Source organism: Paroedura picta, chromosome 18 (genome assembly GCF_049243985.1).
Source record: "Paroedura picta isolate Pp20150507F chromosome 18, Ppicta_v3.0, whole genome shotgun sequence".
In the NCBI taxonomy this organism is placed as follows: domain Eukaryota; kingdom Metazoa; phylum Chordata; class Lepidosauria; order Squamata; family Gekkonidae; genus Paroedura; species Paroedura picta.
Window position 1 is genome coordinate 7,837,501 of NC_135386.1, and position 17,592 is coordinate 7,855,092.

A 17,592-nucleotide genomic window follows, 5' to 3' on the forward strand; every position below is an offset into this window, starting at 1 on the left:
CAGGATCAGCCCCAAGCATCCTAAAGCATCCAAGAAAAGTGTGTATCCAACCTTTGCTTGAAGACTGCCAGTGACCCTTCCCCTGTGGCCCTTCCCCTTGCCACCCCCTCCAGGTACATCATTGTCCATTTTGGGAGGCAGGGGGCAGTTGACTTGAGCATACGTGGCCATATCACCCGATAAATATTTAAGAAGTATGTTAAAAATAATTAACTCCCACCCATTTGGGAAACCCTTCCAGGGCCATCAAGGAATCCCAAGGTTTCACAAAACTCTGGTTGGAAAAGCCTGGTTTAGCCCATGCGTACTCCATCAAGGTATTTGCCTTGGTCCAAGGCTGTGACTTAATAGCACAGCACATGCTTTGCATGTCAAAGGTCCCAGGTATAAATGAATCCCAACCCCTCCAGAAAAAGGATCTTAGGGAGCAAGTGTTGAGAAAGACCTTTTTCTATCTGAGATTCCCAATAAATGCTTCCAGTGCTGCGCTAGATGGACCATTGGTCGAACTAGATAAAGGAAGCGTCATGAGTTTGTGCACAATACAAATCTGCAAAACTGACTGGTACTTCTTAGTGCCTTCAAGCCCCCAAGTGAGGTGGGGGATGCTTGTAAAAGAGGGCAAAATGGATCAGAAACCCACATCAGCATTCTAGGTGTTGGAACAGGAGGGGGGGGGGAAACGGTTGGGGAATTGGACTCGGTTCTGGGAGACCCAGGTTTGCATTACAGCAGAAGCCTGTAAGCCACCTTGGGTCTCCATTGGGGAGAGAACAAATAAGTATATTTGTATACTTATCTATGTATCCCCCATGTTGTACGTAAACCGGCCTGAGCCATACGGAAGGGCGATAAATAAATAAATAAACAAACAAACAAACAAAGCATAAAGCATAAAGCATAAAGCATAAAGCATAAAGCATAGAGGTAAAGGTATCTCCTGTGCAAAGCACCGGGTCATGTCTGACCCTTGGGGTGACGCCCTCTAGCGTTTTCTTGGCAGACTCAATACAGGGTGGTTTGCCATTCCCTTCCCCAGTCATTACCGTTTATATCCCAGCAAGCTGGGTACTCATTTGACCGACTTCGGAAGGATGGAAGGCTGAGCCAACCTTGAGCCGGCTGCTGGGATCGAACTCCCAGCCTCATGGGCAGAGCTTTCAGACTGCACGTCTGCTGCCTTACCACCCTGCGCCACAAGAGGCTCTAAAGATAAAGTATACAATATGCTTAAGCATCAGTGTGACATTTCCAAGCAGGCAAGCATCTGGGGTTTTGTGCAAGCCACACTTAGCAGTAGACAGGTGAGGCAATCCATGACATCAGTCAAATGCGCGCTTCAGAAACAGAGGATGAAATGCAATAGCGATATTCCATTCCAATTCTTTTTGTTTACCTGGTGGTCTATAAGACGGGACTGGAAGATCTGGTGGGTGTATTGGCTGAGGATATATGTCAGGCGGGAAGATCCCAGGAGGGATGCCCGGGCCTCCAGGAATGCTGGGGATGCCAGGGACCGGGATTTCTGGCCTCATAGGCAGAGTGCCAACGATACATAATTTGCGATATTCCTCTGAAAAAGCACACAGAGAGAAGGACACTATTTTATCAACATTAGGAAACAACCTACTTTCTTCTCACTGCACCAGCTCGTTTGCATGTGCACACAAACACACAATTAAAAGCAGATGGACATGCTACTGCTGTATAGGGGGGGGGGCAGAGGAAATGGGGGTTACCATGGATGCCTCACTTAAGGATGCCCTGGAACCTGCACATGGTTTACATGCAACTGCTGTGTTACTAAAATGCCAACAGTCCATACCACTGAATTTCATTAAGAATACAAAGCTGTGATTTTATGAAATGTAGCCAAGAAAGCTAATGTTTTCTAAGTGTTATACATCATTTGGGTTCTACTTCCAATGTAAAAAGGCATTAATAGCTTCAAAGACTGCAGGGAATTTTGTCTCTCTTTAACTACGCCAAGATACCAATGTCTCTGCGACACTTTTCTTTCCCAAATGTGTCTTAATATAGTATCATGGCTCTATCTGGCAGGAAGTAGATGCCTAGCCTGAAATCTGTCATAATACGAATACCCGGAAGAGTAACGCACTGGGCACTCACTTCCTATTTACTTCCAGGTCCAAATCAAAGTGGTGTTTTTGACTTTCAAAGTACTTAATGGCAAAGTAGCAGAGGGGAGCCAGCTCTGGGTTGGGAGACTTGTAGCTTTTTGGCCCTAGCTCTTGTCTGGTGGAATGAACTCCCAGAAGAGCTACAGGTCCTGCCAGAGCTAATGCAGTTCTGTGAAGCCTGTAAGACAGAGCTCTTTGGCCAGGCTTTGGTTGAGACCAGGCCAAGGGAATATCTTGAGCCCCTCCTCCAATATCCCCCAATTGGGTAACATCTTCAGCTACTTGTGAATGGCAGCCGGGGAGGGGGGGGGGTTGTATGGGAGGGGCATTTGATGCTGCGTTTATTATATTGTGTTTTAGATTAATAATTTTAATGTTGTATTTTAGATTTGTTGTTAGCCTCTGCGAGCTTGCTGGCCAAGAGTGGAGGCCTATAAGTATAATGAATGAATGAATGAATGAATGAATGAATGAATGAATGAATGAATGAATGAATGAATGAATGGATGGATGGATGGATGGATGGATGGATGGATGGATGGATGGATGGATGGATGGATGGATGGATGGATGAATTGGGTGAGTTTTTGTGCCTTTCTGCACTTGAGAGTTAGGCTTCCTTGACTGTTGCTGGCTGGATTCCCTGTGTATTTATTGTTTTTGGGTTTCATTCACTGGATTTAATCATGCTACATCCTTCTGTTTATAATTGACTTTTTGTAAGCTAGCTTGGACAAGGAAAGCAGGACTCGGGCATTCTAAATAAAAAAAAGAATTAGCAAAATAAATGAGCCTTGTCATTTCAAAATACACACTGCCATTCTCCCGGGGGAAATTCAGATGACAGCTTCCTGTAAAGAGATATCCTCCAAGTATCACCTCAACACCGGAAGCAAGTCTTAGCTCAGAACCTTTATTCGTCCAATGGTATGCCCATCATTCACATAACATTTCACAAGATTACATGTGCTACATCACACCCAACATGTGAAGGGCTTCCGTATTTCCATTGGCATTTGTGGCAGGGCAATCTCTACATAGGTAATAAAGCATTAATTAATTCTCAGGTAAGACTCAGGGTGGGTAACATCGAATCAGTTTATGATGAAATTAATCTTGAGTTTTCAGCGAGAAAAACAGAAGACAAGGGAAGAAGGAAAAAATCGAAACGGAATGGCTCCGTACCTGTAGCGCGGATGGGACACATTTCGGGGGAAGTTGTCGCTCCCGGAGACCAGCACCGTCCTGAGTCACAGCAGCACTGGATCTTGGTTAGCACCTGCTGGAGCTGGTTCCCACAACGGCCATTGGTGAGGGTAGAAAAGCAGTATCCCGGACGCACATCTGTGAACAAGACAGGTAGACGTTGGCGCCCTTCCATCAAACAGTTTTATGAGTGCGGTGAGAGCTGGTTTAAAAAGAACAAGCCAGGAACCCTAGACGAAGCGGCCAAAAAATAAGTCGTAGAAACAGAAAGAAGACAAGGATTTCGAATAATATTTTATGGGAACAGCACGGTGCTCTCCCCCACCCCCACTGCCCAGTACGAGGCTGGCTAGTAACTTCTTAAGGATGCTTGTTTTAAATTATTAAAAGAGTGGGCCGAGAAGATGCAGGGGGAAGTTCAATTCTTCTGTAAAGCAATGACCATAAGGAGCCACCTTCACACCAGGAAATAGGCGCTGCTCTTGCATGCAAACTGGACACTTTTTCTCTTCTGTAGAAGGAAAAGTCCAGTTTCTTCCACACAGATCAGCAAGCGTTGAGCCGGGGCCCTGGCAGCAAAGAGGGTAAAATGGGGGGCACTGTCAGAAGGGCAAGTTTGCTAATCTAACCTTCCTCCAGCCAATATTTTGTAAAATCATAAACCACTTTGTAGCTGCAATTTAGAGGGCTGGGGGAGGACATTGAGGGGCTATTTATGTGGCTGTACGAATAAACCTTTCAATGCGGCGCATGATGCCGCTGCTTGTGGCTTCTGCCTGCAATTAGCGATTATTGTATGGCAACAAGGCTCTTCCATCTGAGCTCAGTCCTAGTTTATTCATCAGCCTGGGTTCCCCCTGCCAAGGTCATGACGGAAAAGATGCAGGCTGTGAGACAGGCAAGAACAATACAAATCAATTGGTGCCATCAGAACTGTTTACAGACAAACGGGCTGGCTCTGTATCAGAAAACTGCACCAGGCATGCGCCATACGGAGAACATAATGTACTCGTAACTTAGAAAAGAGAGAGAGATGTTCAGCAAAGAGCTGTCTTGACTGGGCTGGCAGAAAGGAGAGAGAGAGAGAGAGAGAAAATACAACTGTTTTGAAAACCTGCAATGCGGTCTAAAAGTTCTGAGCCCTTTCTTTCACAATCGGTCTCTTTCGTGACAAGCCGACTATAACAGGCTACAGTGCGATTTGACGCTGCACAATAAAACAAGTCAGTCTGTTTGTAAGGAAAGGAGGAAAAGGCAGCGTCAAATCTTGGGAGGAAAGAACTGCAGATGTGACCACTCTATTGGCAGGCTAGACCCGCCTCGACGTGATTTCTCAATGATTGGCCAGGACCCCAGAAACTGAACCAGGAGATTCTGGGAATCTGACCTGGCCAATTCTACACACTCACGGCCCTGTTTAACCGTTTAGTGCTCAGTGCTTGTCTCCTGCTCTTAAAGGAATAGATTGGCACTGCCATTTGCCAGCATCAGCAAGAGTGAAGCATCAGCTACTTGTCACCTAATTGCTGAATTCAATTCAGATCAGGTCTGGGTCTGATCAGCACCCAAGACGGGAGATTTTCAATGGCTTCTACACATGTAAGTTCCTGTCCAAGGCAGGGGACTGACCGTCCACTGCTAGGTGTTTATCTTTAGGAAGGTGCTTGCGTTTTATCTAAGAAAAACAAAAACGGAGCAGCCTTTCAAAGGTTGCTTGTAAAGAGGGCTTTGGTGTCCAAAACTGGAGGCTGATGATCATCCTCCACTTATCTCCCTCCTCAGGAGAGATACAGTTTACATGGATGTTGTGTCCCTGACACGTTGTACCATATACTTCTGGTGTGTCCTAAGTTTGAAGTATTTCGTCGCCCGTTAGCTAATCATCTGAAGAAATTGAAATTCAGCTGTGCTAACGAGAAACACTGGATTAAAATGATACTAAATGTGAGGGACACAGCAACTATTATAAAAGTAGCAAAGTTTTTACTGGCAATTTTAAATGAAAATCTTTTACGATAGAGTTTACATCTGAAACTGTTCGAAATTTTCGTTTTATGCTTTGCAATTTTATGCCAATAAAGGTACTCTGAATCTCTGAATCTCCACTTATCCAGAGTGCTGAAGGTGCCATGTGGTGCATATCCATACATGCACATGGGCATATGCACACAGAGTGTTATCATTCATCCTCACTAACCAGCTAATGCTTCAAAAACCTTCAAAACTTGTTTGACCACATATAACAGAGGAACAAAGGAAACCAATGTGTCTAACCTTCTAAGCACATTACCACTGATCCTCTTAAAAGGGATTCTTTGTCCCCAAAATGTGCCTAGATGCCCATATTTCCTGAAAGCTGCTACTAGTTTTCCTCCTACAAAACAATGCTGGAAAAGGAACATTTTCCCGCAAAGTGATGCATGAAGGGACAGATCAGTTGTGAATGTCCTTAACCTGGGACAAGAAATGAAACAGAGCCATTTTAACATCAAATATCTATTTTGGCCCACATGAGCTTTAAGTCTGAATTACAGACACTGGAAATGCCAAAATGCAATAAAAGCAATGTAAGGTTTGCCTTTGCGTCCTAAGTTTAATTAACATACTGTAACTAATTCCAGACTAGAAGTTTTGGCGAGAACCTTTTTTTAAATATCAGAAATATGAAACTTGCAAAACCAAAGTATTTGTAGATAATTAATGCTGCTCTGCATTGAACACATCTTGTTGTTGTTTTTTTTTTTAAATGACACTGAAAGTTAACCATGGCTCGTGGCCTGGAATATCACTTTCATTGTTTCTTGTCATCGCATAAACACCCAATCATTTAAAACCGCAACAAATTCAGTCTGGAAATAGGGAAAGGAACAAAACTGCGTCGGAAACCTGTTAAGACTTCTATTGCAAGACTTCTATTGCAAGGGTAAAAGACAGGTGGATGACCTTGGGTAGCAGGGCCTGGGCTCGATCAAGATGTTTCTTCAAGCAACTTTAGTGAGCGGTCGGAAGGGATTGTGCACAAAGTTTCAGATGATTAGGGCAGGGGTCGGCCACCTCATGAGAAGGAAGGACTCCCTGGAGAGGAGCCTAATGCTGGGAGCGATCGAGGGCAAAAGAAGAAGGGGACGACAGAGAATGAGGTGGCTGGATGGAGTCACTGAAGCAGTCGGGGCAAACTTAAATGGACTCCGGGGAATGTTGGAGGACAGGAAGGCCTGGAGGATCATTGTCCATGGGGTCGCGATGGGTCAGACACGATTTCGCACCTAACAACAACAAAAGTCAAATGGTGACCCTCCAGATGTCCATGGACATCTGGAGGGCCGCAGTTTGACTACCCCTGGGTTAGGGAGTTAGGAGAAAAGGCACAACATGAGCTCAAAGTGGAGACAATGAACAGAAAGGATGAGGGTCAGTGTTTGTCTCCATGAAATTGTTAGCATCAGTCTGCAGAGGACCACACCATGTTTTAATAGCTATGGCTCAAAACAGCTTTAAAGTCCTGGCAAGTTGGTTGGGCAGGACCTAAAGCAGCAGCACTTGAGCTACAGGAATTCTGTAAATCAAGCGCTAGGCTCTTTGCTTCCAAACGTCATCGCTTAAAAATATTAAACAGGGCAGGAGGAGGGCTTTGCGTCATACCAAGCAAAGCGACTTTTTATGTTACGATGTATGTAATTTTTACAAAAGGAAGCCAGGAATTTTTTATTACAACACACTCTCTGCAACATCTAACTCAGAAGACATTGGAAACAGCCCTCAACATACTTTATACTTTAAAAAAAAAAAACTGCTTTCCAAAATGAATCGCGTCCCAGAGTAAATCCGTTCCAGATTTCTAAGAAAAAGTAAAATTTACAACAGCGGTTCTAATTCCGTGTTGGGTTTGCTCTCCCTTTTCCCCTCAAATAACCCTTCCTGACATGTAGATAGGCAAACACTTGCATTGGGGACTGTACACAGATTGCAGTTCAAACACACCACATACATGAATTGTCCAGACTTAACAAAAGAAAGATGTTAGGTCACAAGAGAGGGATTGTTAATAATCCCCTTTCTTTGCTAAAGGGAGCAGCTATTACTTCCTGCCTTCTTCTCCCCTGAATGCTTTCTTTGCTTTTCATAATACATCTGGCTAGTGCAACAACCAAATGCATTACATGAACATAACCCCTTACTGGCTGTTGAAGCACTGCTAGAATTTTATGTGTTGCTGCTGGTGAATTTTAGAATGCAGATACCCTTGAAAAGCAACTTGCTTCTGCAGTTAGCATAGGTAGGTGACATACAAAACAGGTTATCCGATGTTTATTTTGAATGCATGTGTGACAATTCCACTAAATGGAAACCATCGAGGGAAATCAAATGACATCATTCTAGGAAATAACGGAGCTGTTTGGGCAGTACTTAGCCAGGTCACCTCTGGGTGCAGTTGGGGATCAAAAGTAGGCCCATGAGTTTTTAAACAAGTGGGTGCAAATTCTAGAATTGAGCTGGAAAACCACATTTGAATGAATAGCTATTTCCCTTCTTGGGTATTCACAGTTATATATCCAGAAAGGGGGAAAGGGGAAGTTCAAGAGCCTGTCTGCTTCAAATTCATAGAATTATAGAGTTGGAAGGGATCTCCAGGGCTATCTAGCCCAGCCCTAGCACAGTGCAGGAAACTGGAAGGAAGGAAGGAAGGAAGGAAGGAAGGAAGGAAGGAAGGAAGGAAGGAAGGAAGGAAGGAAGGAAGGAAGGAAGGAAGGAAGGAAGGAAGGAAGGAAGGAAGGAAGGAAGGAAGGAAGGAAGGAAGACTAGGAATGCCACCAATGTTTAGCCCGTAAAGTCATCTTATTTTCACTTTACAAATAATTTTTGAAAGCACCTAATTTTTTTGGAGGTTATGACAGTCTCTTTACGGAGAGAGAGGTGGCATTTTAATGACTACCAGTACTTTACTCACCTATACACCTGGAGCCATCTGGTGCTGTGTAATATCCAGAAGGACATTTGCAAAAGTAACTGCTAACTGTGTTGGAGCACTCCCCTCCATCGCAGATTCCAGGGATGGTACTGCACTCATCAATATCTTCAATAGAAAAGATGAAGGGGGAAATCTGATCATGATATTCATGACAATAACATCAAAAATGGCATAGGAAACCATCTTAAAAGAACAATGATTATCGAAGAAGAGCTGTTTTTATATTTTCCTTTTACCTGAAGGAGCCTTCCCTTCCTCTCCCCACAAGTAAGTGAGGTAAGTGGGACTGAGAGAGCTCTAGGAGAACTGTGATGACCCAAGGTCACCCAGCTGGCTTCACATGGAGGTGTAGGGAATCTGTGCCTATAACTCTCCATGAAAATGCTATATAAAATGAGGAATAAGTTATGAAATATGGAAACTCTGGAGCCATCTATGCTGTTTGTCGGGTTCCGGCAGGGATCCTTCCACTGGCTGGGCCCTCCCACCCACCCTTGCATCCACCATGGCAGGATGAGAGCACCCATTAAGATGAGAGCACCCATTATCCCGTACAGAGTGAATTTTCTTCAATTTTTGAATTTGAATTTTCTTCAAGAGAAAAATTTCAAATGGAGAGACACACATACACACCCACCCACCCTTACACTGGCACTAAAAGGAAATTAATCTCAGATCAGAGGGCGGCGTTCCTGATTGTATGAAGTTTCAAAATAATAATACCGCTGCAAATCACATATGAATCCAGGCCTTCACCCCGCCATGATAAAAGCGCACATGACGTTTTTAATGGGCTTAGTTCTTGTCCCATGAAGCCAGCGGCTGGAAAGGCAAAAGCCAGATTTGCAGTTACCTCAATGAAACCGGAGCACTTAAATGTTGACAGCGGTATTTATATTAATGTCCGCAGCAGTATAAACAGTGATAGGCTGTTTGGGTTAAACTCGGCCCTAAAATAAAGCCTGGGGATTTTGCTTTCAATAAGGTCAGGCCCTCTGTAAACAGAGGCAACACTAATTTGAAGATAAACAGCGGGGAACTTGAGTCAGAGAAATACTTGAATGGGAGCCCACTTGCAACCCTTCCATTAATTAGGTTCACACCAAGGAGTCTAGTATTCTGAATTTTGTGGCTGGTTTTTGCAGGATCCTCCATTCCAACAGCCAAAAAGCCACCTAGAGATACATTCAGTAAGAGGGAAGTATCTTCACAGATGGGATGAAAAGCCCGACTTGACTTTCCCAGGGTTTTTTTCACACCAGGGCCCCTCTCCCAGGAGGCACACAGTATGCCTCCCGCTTAATTTAGGAGTTTCCACGCCACTCCATGCTCTTTCGGAGCACGGCTTGAGGGGCTCCCAGGTTCTCTTTATGTCGGAGAAAAGGAGAACCACTTTTGCTCTGACTTAGGCTGTTGTACACAGAAACTCTGTTTGAAAGATCTGCCCGGGGGAATCTTAAGGTGGGCAGAAGTTAGCACTGCCTTCAAAATGGCAATGCCCAGCCCTGAAATCTCAGCCTTTTAACAGCACCACAATTGAGCTGTGAACCTCAGCTGAGCTGAGGGGAGGGGCAAGGAGGTTGCCGAGCTGTGGGGACACCCTACCTGATTATTAACAGGACAGTGCTTTAACAAGCAGGGAGGGCAATGCTAGCAGCAAGCAATGTGGGGAGGGACAGGGCATATGTGGGGAGGGACAGGGCCACCACTTCAATCCACCTCGCTTCCAGCTTTTCCGCCCCCAGCGTTAAAGTAGTCACGATCACGGTCTATGAACCAACCCCATCATCACCATCAAAGGTCAACAGCCTGAAAATACAAGCCAGAAATGAATAATAGCAACCAGAAGGGAGCGCCTCCGGGATAACTGCAAACTATTGGTCTTGATTGGTTTAGAAAACCACTGACTCCAAGCTGTGCTGATTTTTCGGACCCCCCGAGAGTTGCAGCTTAAGGCACAAAAGCAGGGCTTGTAAAATTGCAGAAGGCACTCCTTGAAATCTAAATTTCTTTGCTTTTTACATGGATCCACAAAGCTGCCTTATACTGAACCAGACCACTGGACCATTAAGGCCAATATTGTCGAGGTCAGTATTGTTTCCCCCATCTCCTCCTCAGGGCCTCGGGTAATGGTCTTTGAGATCTCTTATGACCTGAATCCAGGATCTTCTTCATGCCACTGAGCCATGGCCCTTCCCCTGCTGTGGAAAGTTGGGTCTCCTGGCATTCTGCAGATGCCTGCCAGCAGGCCAAGCACGTAGGGAAGGCCTGGAGCCATGGCGGAAGGGGGCAATCGTCAACCAGGTCCTCAGGTGGGCAGGCCCACACATAAGGAAAGCCCACTCAGAGATTCCAGGGCTCACCCAACTCTCTGAACTGTTCTCAAAAACTGTATTCGCATTATTGTGCCTTTACGGGATCAACACGCTTCTAAAAAGTTCCTAAGGAAGGCTTCAGCATCCTCTCCTACTCCACCTCCATTACATCTGTAAAATGGCTTTTGAACAGAGTAATAAAGTATTAATTAGTGGCCACATCCGACCGTTCTTACAGGAAACGGATCGCATTCATTGAGTTCCTAAGAAGGACTGATTGACCATGGTCCCCTATGCATCTGCTAACACACACCTTGCTTGTTTTTAATGCTATTCCATTCCAGTTTATCGTACAGAAGTAATAAAGGGCCCTATCAAATACAAGCACTCCAGGTCCCTTCTCAGTGAACGAAGGACTCCTCACCATTGTTGCAAAAAAAACCGGCTTCCTAGTTCTGCCAGACAGAACTCCCATTCATTCCGGTCAAAGCTCTGGTACAGCCTGTGCTGCTCAAACATAGCTGGTTGCCCCATATAGTATTCAGCCTATGAGATCTTAAATATAGCCCCTGGTGCTTGTTTGCTCAGTTTGCGACGTAGAGACATTCAGCTTTGGAAGCACAGACGTTCCACAGCACCCCTACGACTTTCCGCAGCCTCCGGGCCGACCGACCGACCCACCAAACTGGAGCTTCCAGGCTCAAGCAGACGGGAGGCAGGGAAACAAATCCTGATTCATTTCGCATCCTTCAGCACCGCCGGATTCTCAGAGCTTGTGATTTGTCCTGGAGGAAGGAACGCTTGCAGCCAGGTTCGAGGAGGGAGCGACTCCTGCCTCTGGCCGTCCTTTTGCCAACAGCATTGGCAGACGGCACGAAAACTGTATTTGTCTGGGGCAAAGTCTTTGCAAATTGGTTTACGTAAGGCAACAAAAAAAAAAATTAAAAAAGACAAAGCGCTGGTTGTTGAAAGGTTATTATTTTAGCAGCCTGAATAGCCCCCTGGACTGGACTTGTCAGAGCTCAAAAGCTAAGCAGTGTTGGGAGACCACTGTGTAGGGGAAAGCAGTGACACGCTGCCTTTGGTCTTCTGCTGTCTTGCAAACCCCATGACGGGGGGTCGCCATGTTGCGAATTGGAAGAAATAACAACAACAACAACAACAACAATTTTAGCTAGTACAATAAAATCAGCGACCAGTAGCACCTTTAAGAGCAACAAAGATTTATTCAAGGCGTGAGTTTTCGAGTGCAAGCACTCTTCCTCAGACTTGCACATGAAAGCTCACGCCCTGAATAAATCTTTGTTAGTCTTAAAGGTGCCACTGGACTCTGATTTTATTGTGCTACTTCAGACCAACACGGCTACCCATATGAATCTAATTTTAGCCAGTGTTTTTGATTTCCTGTCTTAAGAGGATACAGTGAGGGAAGTCCTTTAAGGAGGCATGTGGCCCAAGGCCCTGCAACTTTAGGACACTGGGCTATTTACTTATTGTGTGAATTCCCATTTGCTGCAGCAGGAGGTTAAATCGAGACAGGAACCAAGAAGTAAGTGTTTTGTCAAAGAGCTAGGGAGTCACAAGTTACATTTCCTCCCATCTGTCTATTATATCATCATATCATTTTTGCCTGCCCTGTCTTTTCTGGATAGCGTAGCTTAATTCAGGATTATATAGTTCAGTTTGAACTGCGGGAATGAATTACAAATTGTCAAAGCCTTGCTTAGACCATTTATGCACTGGAGATTTCATGGCGGGCTGCAGGCGGGAGTTTTAGTTGTGGTAGGTTGTCCCACCTCTTCCTGAACTCACATGGGGGAGCATTTGGCCTGGTGTATGTCATCCAAACCCAATTTGTACTTCTGCACGAGAGCTGAGGCAGTGAAGATCCCACTGCATAAAGGGTCTTAGTGAGAAGAATCACATTCTACTGTCTAAAGTTGCCAATGTACTCCGTTCGGTGTTAAGAGTTAATACTCTTTCTTTGTTAAAATTGCAAATTGTGCTTTGTTGCCATTGTGTATATTCTCTTTGAGCGTTCACCTGAGTTGCGTTCATCTGTATGCATCGGAGTCTTTATGCCATTAAGGCTAATCTGTAGCTTATATCCTTTCCTTTCACCATTTCATTCTGATCTACTGTTCCCATTTTAGAAGCCCACACTGTTATATAAACAATGTTGGACAAAGATTTTTTTAAAAAACAAACATTTATTGTCGGGCGGGTGAGGCCCACAAGCGAAGCATAATATTTACACGATCTTTGTGCTATTAAGACATTAATATTTTCACGTCCAAGCAAACGAGGAAAATTTGAAAAAATGATGCTGCTTTTCGAAACCCTTAAAAAACAACCCGCATGCCCTTTCTTTTCAGATGAGAGTCATGGAAATGGCTTACCATCACATTTTTGTGTTGCTTCATTAAACTTGTGTCCAGCTGGGCATTTGCACTCAAAAGATCCAACAGTATTAATGCAATTCCCACCCTGACAGATCCCGGGGATTGCTTGGCATTCGTCCACATCTATGATGGGGAAAAAAAATAAAGGTTAACAATTTGTTCACATAAAAATCTACTCTGTTGTGGCCACATCCGACTGTTCTTACAGGAAATGGATCCCATTCATTGAGTTCCTAAGAGTGACTGATTGACCATGGTCCCCTATGGATCTTCTAACACACATCTTGCTTATTTTTAAAGCTATTCCATTCCAGTTTATTGCTTAAGTAATAAAGGGCCTAATCAAATGCTAGCACCCCAGGTCCCTTCCTCTATGCTTGTTTGATTCCACTAGATTTGCAGATTCCACTAGATTTGCCATCTCATGAGAAGGAAGGACTCCCTGGAGTAGAGCCTAATGCTGGGAGCGATCGAGGGCAAAAGAAGAAGGGGACGACAGAGAATGAGGTGGCTGGATGGAGTCACTGAAGCAGTCGGTGTGAGCTTAAATAGACTCCGGGGAATGGTAGAGGACAGGAAGGCCTGGAGGAGCATTGTCCATGGGGTCGCGATGGGTCGGACACGACTTCGCACCTAACAACAACAAAGATTCGCAGAGGAAAACCAAAAGCCATTACAGAGGATCCAGATTATGTTTTCCACTCAGACAAACCACTTTTGGCCTTGAAAGAGAATCTTCCAGCCATTCTCTCCCCCTCCATGTAGCCATCTGGGGAACATGGATGCCTGAAGAACACCATGAAAGGCAGACCAGGAGTCTACAGCAGGAAGAAGGGGTGCATGAAAACTACCTTATCCTTTCTATTAATGGAAAATGAAGTCCAGAACCCATTGACTCAACTAAGGACCCAATTCATGATCCTGATATCTAGTACTTAAAGTTTAAAAGGCATAAATACATTCAGGAGGAAGCCAATTCAGTTTGCCATTTTCTCCTAACAGATACAAACGCGGGATCCAATCCTGTCCCAATCGTTACAGTTTGGGTCCCATAGTGAGAACCATGAGAACTCCTCTTCCGTTACTCCTGCATAGCACCCCAGAGGGCACTGCCAATAAGATAAAGGCCTTATCCACCCCTGACGATGTGGACGACAGGGAAAGCTGACCACTTAAGCATGCATTTTGCTATTTAAATTCTCATATATTGTTATGCCTATTGGAACTATCCATAGAGTCAAATATTTTGGCCACCTCATGAGAAGGAAGGACTCCCTGGAGAAGAGCCTAATGCTGGGAGAGATCGAGGGCAAAAGAAGAAGGGGACGACAGAGAATGAGGTGGATGGATGGAGTTACTGAAGCAGTAGGTGCAAACTTAAATGGACTCCGGGGAATGGTAGAGGACAGGAAGGCCTGGAGGATCATTGTCCATGGGGTCGCGATGGGTCGGACACGACTTCGCACATAACAACAACAAAATATTGTTATACTCCTGCCCATACTTCAGATTCACGAGCTGGTTGGTTTAAGATACTAAAAGTCAAATTGTGACTACGCACAGCTGTATGTAAGTAATTTCTGCGGAGACACCAATATTGATTAAAGAAGAGATTTTGTTGTGCTTTCGCAAGACCATCTCCAAAATTTCTTAATGCAACACCCTGACGTTCACCGCAGACGTTTCAAAATTAAGTACGGTCTTCCGCTAAACTCGCTAACCACTGTACTTTCATTCGATAACGTTTCTGAGAGGCCTAGGAGGCAAATCCTCCCAGCCATGCAGTCCTGGGAGTATAAAAACCACACAGGTTTAGTGCATCGCTGTTGCCCCCGTTGACTTTCTCCCGTTTCCTGCCAGACATCCAGACAATAAAAGAATTTATACAGCTGGATGTGTTAGAATAAAAGCCAAAAACGGGAGGCAAGAATAAAGCAACATCTTGGCAGATGTCAAAATTCAAAATAACAAATGCTTTTCAAATAAAGCATCATATGAAATGTACGGCAGGCTGCTTTCAATGGTTCAACAGGACTTTTCTCCAGGGCAGAGGAATCCTCTGCAGCAGGGGTAGTCAACCTGTGGCCCTCCAGATGTCCATGGACTACAATTCCCATGAGCCCCTGCCAGAAAACACTGGCAGGGGCTCATGGGGATTGTAGTCCATGAACATCTGGAGGGCCACAGGTTGACTGCCCCTGCTCTACGGGGAAGGAAAGTGTACCCAGTCACGGCAAATTCTGGTTTTAAAGTCTTGAAGGAAAACACAAAGTAGCTGTGATATCCTGCAGACTTGCTGCTTCTTACTTTAACATCTATTCTGTAGAAAGATACTGCCTTAGGAGCAAACAAAAAGAGCTTTCTGGCAGTAGGGATTTCACGGAGATGCCTGCTGCTTTCTCACAGCTCCGTTACAAATGTCGTTCCAGGAGCATTCAGCCAATGGCGAAGTAATGCGTCTGACACTGACCCCTTTCTTCATCTTCCCCTGGACAATGCTGCGGTGGCCGGGCTTCCGACCCCAAACTTAGCTCGGTGGTGAGTAATCCCTTAATCAAACGTCAGCCGCTCCCACCGCACCATACCTTGACAAGCTCCTGTTCGGATGTTTGGAATAAAGCCCCGACGGCAGGGATGAGGCTGGGCTGGGCACATTTCGCAGGGGTGGCCCCATGCTCTTCCGACGGTTGCACAGCAGAGGGTTTTTGTGCAGACTATCCCGCTGAGCTGCCCCTGGCACATCTGGTTGGTTACCAATGTGAAACACGGCCCGGTCCTGTAGTCTGGAATACAAGCAAGGAAAGCTCATCAGTATTAAACGCGGGGTATATGACATAGCCGCAAACTCAACGCAGCAATATTAAGAATCTGGCAAGTCGCATCGCAGGCTTGTCCTCTGCCTGCCCTCGTTCAGGCACACCAGGGGCCCTTTTTCACCTCTGGCTTTGTTAATTCCACGCAGTTCTGCAGAAGGAGGGCAGCGGAAAACGGGGAAGGCGTGAAAGTGAGGCAACCATGTCCCTTCAGCTGGAGAAGCAGGTATTTTGCACGGAGCCAAATAAAACAGTTTTAAAAACAACCAGTTTAGACTGCTGTATTATACTACAATCGTCGTTCTGCACTGAATATAGTCTGTTGAAAAACTACACTGCGATGCGTTCTGCATGGAACAATTCATAGCCCTGCCCCCTGTAGTTTGGCCAACTTCGCTTTGTTCTCTAATGCAGTCATAGAATAATAGAATCATAGAGTTGGAAGGGGCCACACAGGCCATCTAGTCGAACCCCCTGCTCAACGCAGGATCAGCCCTAAGCATCCTAAAGCACTAATCTGCATAACCAAGGAGGTTCTCTGCATGATTAATAGAGTGCCTGAGGCAGGCAGGCAAGAGAGAAATGAATCAGTGAAAAGCTTCTTTCAGAAACAACGCTTAAAAGACGCTTAAAGCACCGAAGAGGCAGTTCACCATGCAGAGCAAAATCAGCTTTGCGGAGTAAATTAACTCTCCTGTGCAGAGATCGGAAAAACCACGATGTATTTAGTGAGTTTTCATCAGCTTATCCATCATGCAGAAGGGGAGGCCTCACAAATAAAGTGCCCATCATAACTGCCTCCAATTCCTATTCCTTGTCCCAATAAACAAAACTCAAATACCAAAAATTCAGCTCTCCAAACCAATGATTAGCAGTATCGTATGACCAGGGAATCTGAGGTCCTCTGATTTCCTAAGTCTTACCCCAAGGTATTAATTTACCACATTACTATGTAGAGGGAATGCAGCAATTCCACATTTATTATGCAAAAAGTTTATTTTGCAGTGACTTTTCTACTTTAAAATGAACTAGCCCTTCTGAGAGAAAGAATTCTCCTCGGCCTCCAGAATGAGGTGACAGGAAAAAAAAACAGAGAACTGCACTGGAGATCCTTCCTCCACGGTGGCAAAAAGAGAAGTGGGGGAGTAGTGCCCCTCCTCCTGGTCACGTGATTGTTTGGGTGGGCAGACATCAGAAAGAGGAGGGGCACTCCTAATCTATTGGAAATCCTGGACATCTTCTCTGCGGCAGCCCTGCGCCTGCACAGTCCCCATGTGGGGCTGCCCAGAAGCCACAAAGTCGAACAAGAAAACGCCTTCAAATTCCTTTTTGAAAAGCTGAGTGACAGCTTCTTTAATTCAGGCGTCTGGCAAGTCATATTGGTTCCCACAATTATTACATCCCTTTATAGATTCAGAAAAGGTATATGCCAGGATTGAAAAGCAGCATAAAAGACAACAAGCAGCCTAAAATGGCATTCACAACAACAACAAGCCTTTAATAGCATATAGAAGTACAATATAAGGAGGGAAAGTGCAAAAGGACCCACTGCTAGTGAGAACAAAGGCAAAGATCATGCTTTAGACATAATACATTCACGATTTCTCAGGGCAAGATGTAAAAACTTCGCTACTGGTTCAATTATATATTTAAAAAAGCCATTTTGATTTGCAGAGAATGGTCAAAGATGCTGGCCCATGGAGCACGACAGAACTACTTTCTACCCTGGTGCGTCGTGTTGTACCT

At 45.0% G+C, this 17,592-nt stretch overlaps 1 protein-coding gene across 1 annotated transcript in view; it reads right to left on the reverse strand.

Annotated features, from left to right (window-relative positions):
* Window positions 1–17,592, reverse strand: part of FBN1 (fibrillin 1) — a 172,795-nt gene that overhangs the window by 102,191 nt on the left and 53,012 nt on the right. Inside the window, exons 7-11 of the mRNA XM_077317419.1 lie at window positions 15,619–15,816; window positions 13,031–13,156; window positions 8,296–8,421; window positions 3,327–3,485; window positions 1,397–1,573 (exon numbers count right to left, since the gene is read on the reverse strand). Of these exons, the coding sequence (XP_077173534.1) occupies window positions 1,397–1,573; window positions 3,327–3,485; window positions 8,296–8,421; window positions 13,031–13,156; window positions 15,619–15,816 (786 nt within the window). The remainder of the gene's footprint in view (window positions 1–1,396; window positions 1,574–3,326; window positions 3,486–8,295; window positions 8,422–13,030; window positions 13,157–15,618; window positions 15,817–17,592) is intronic.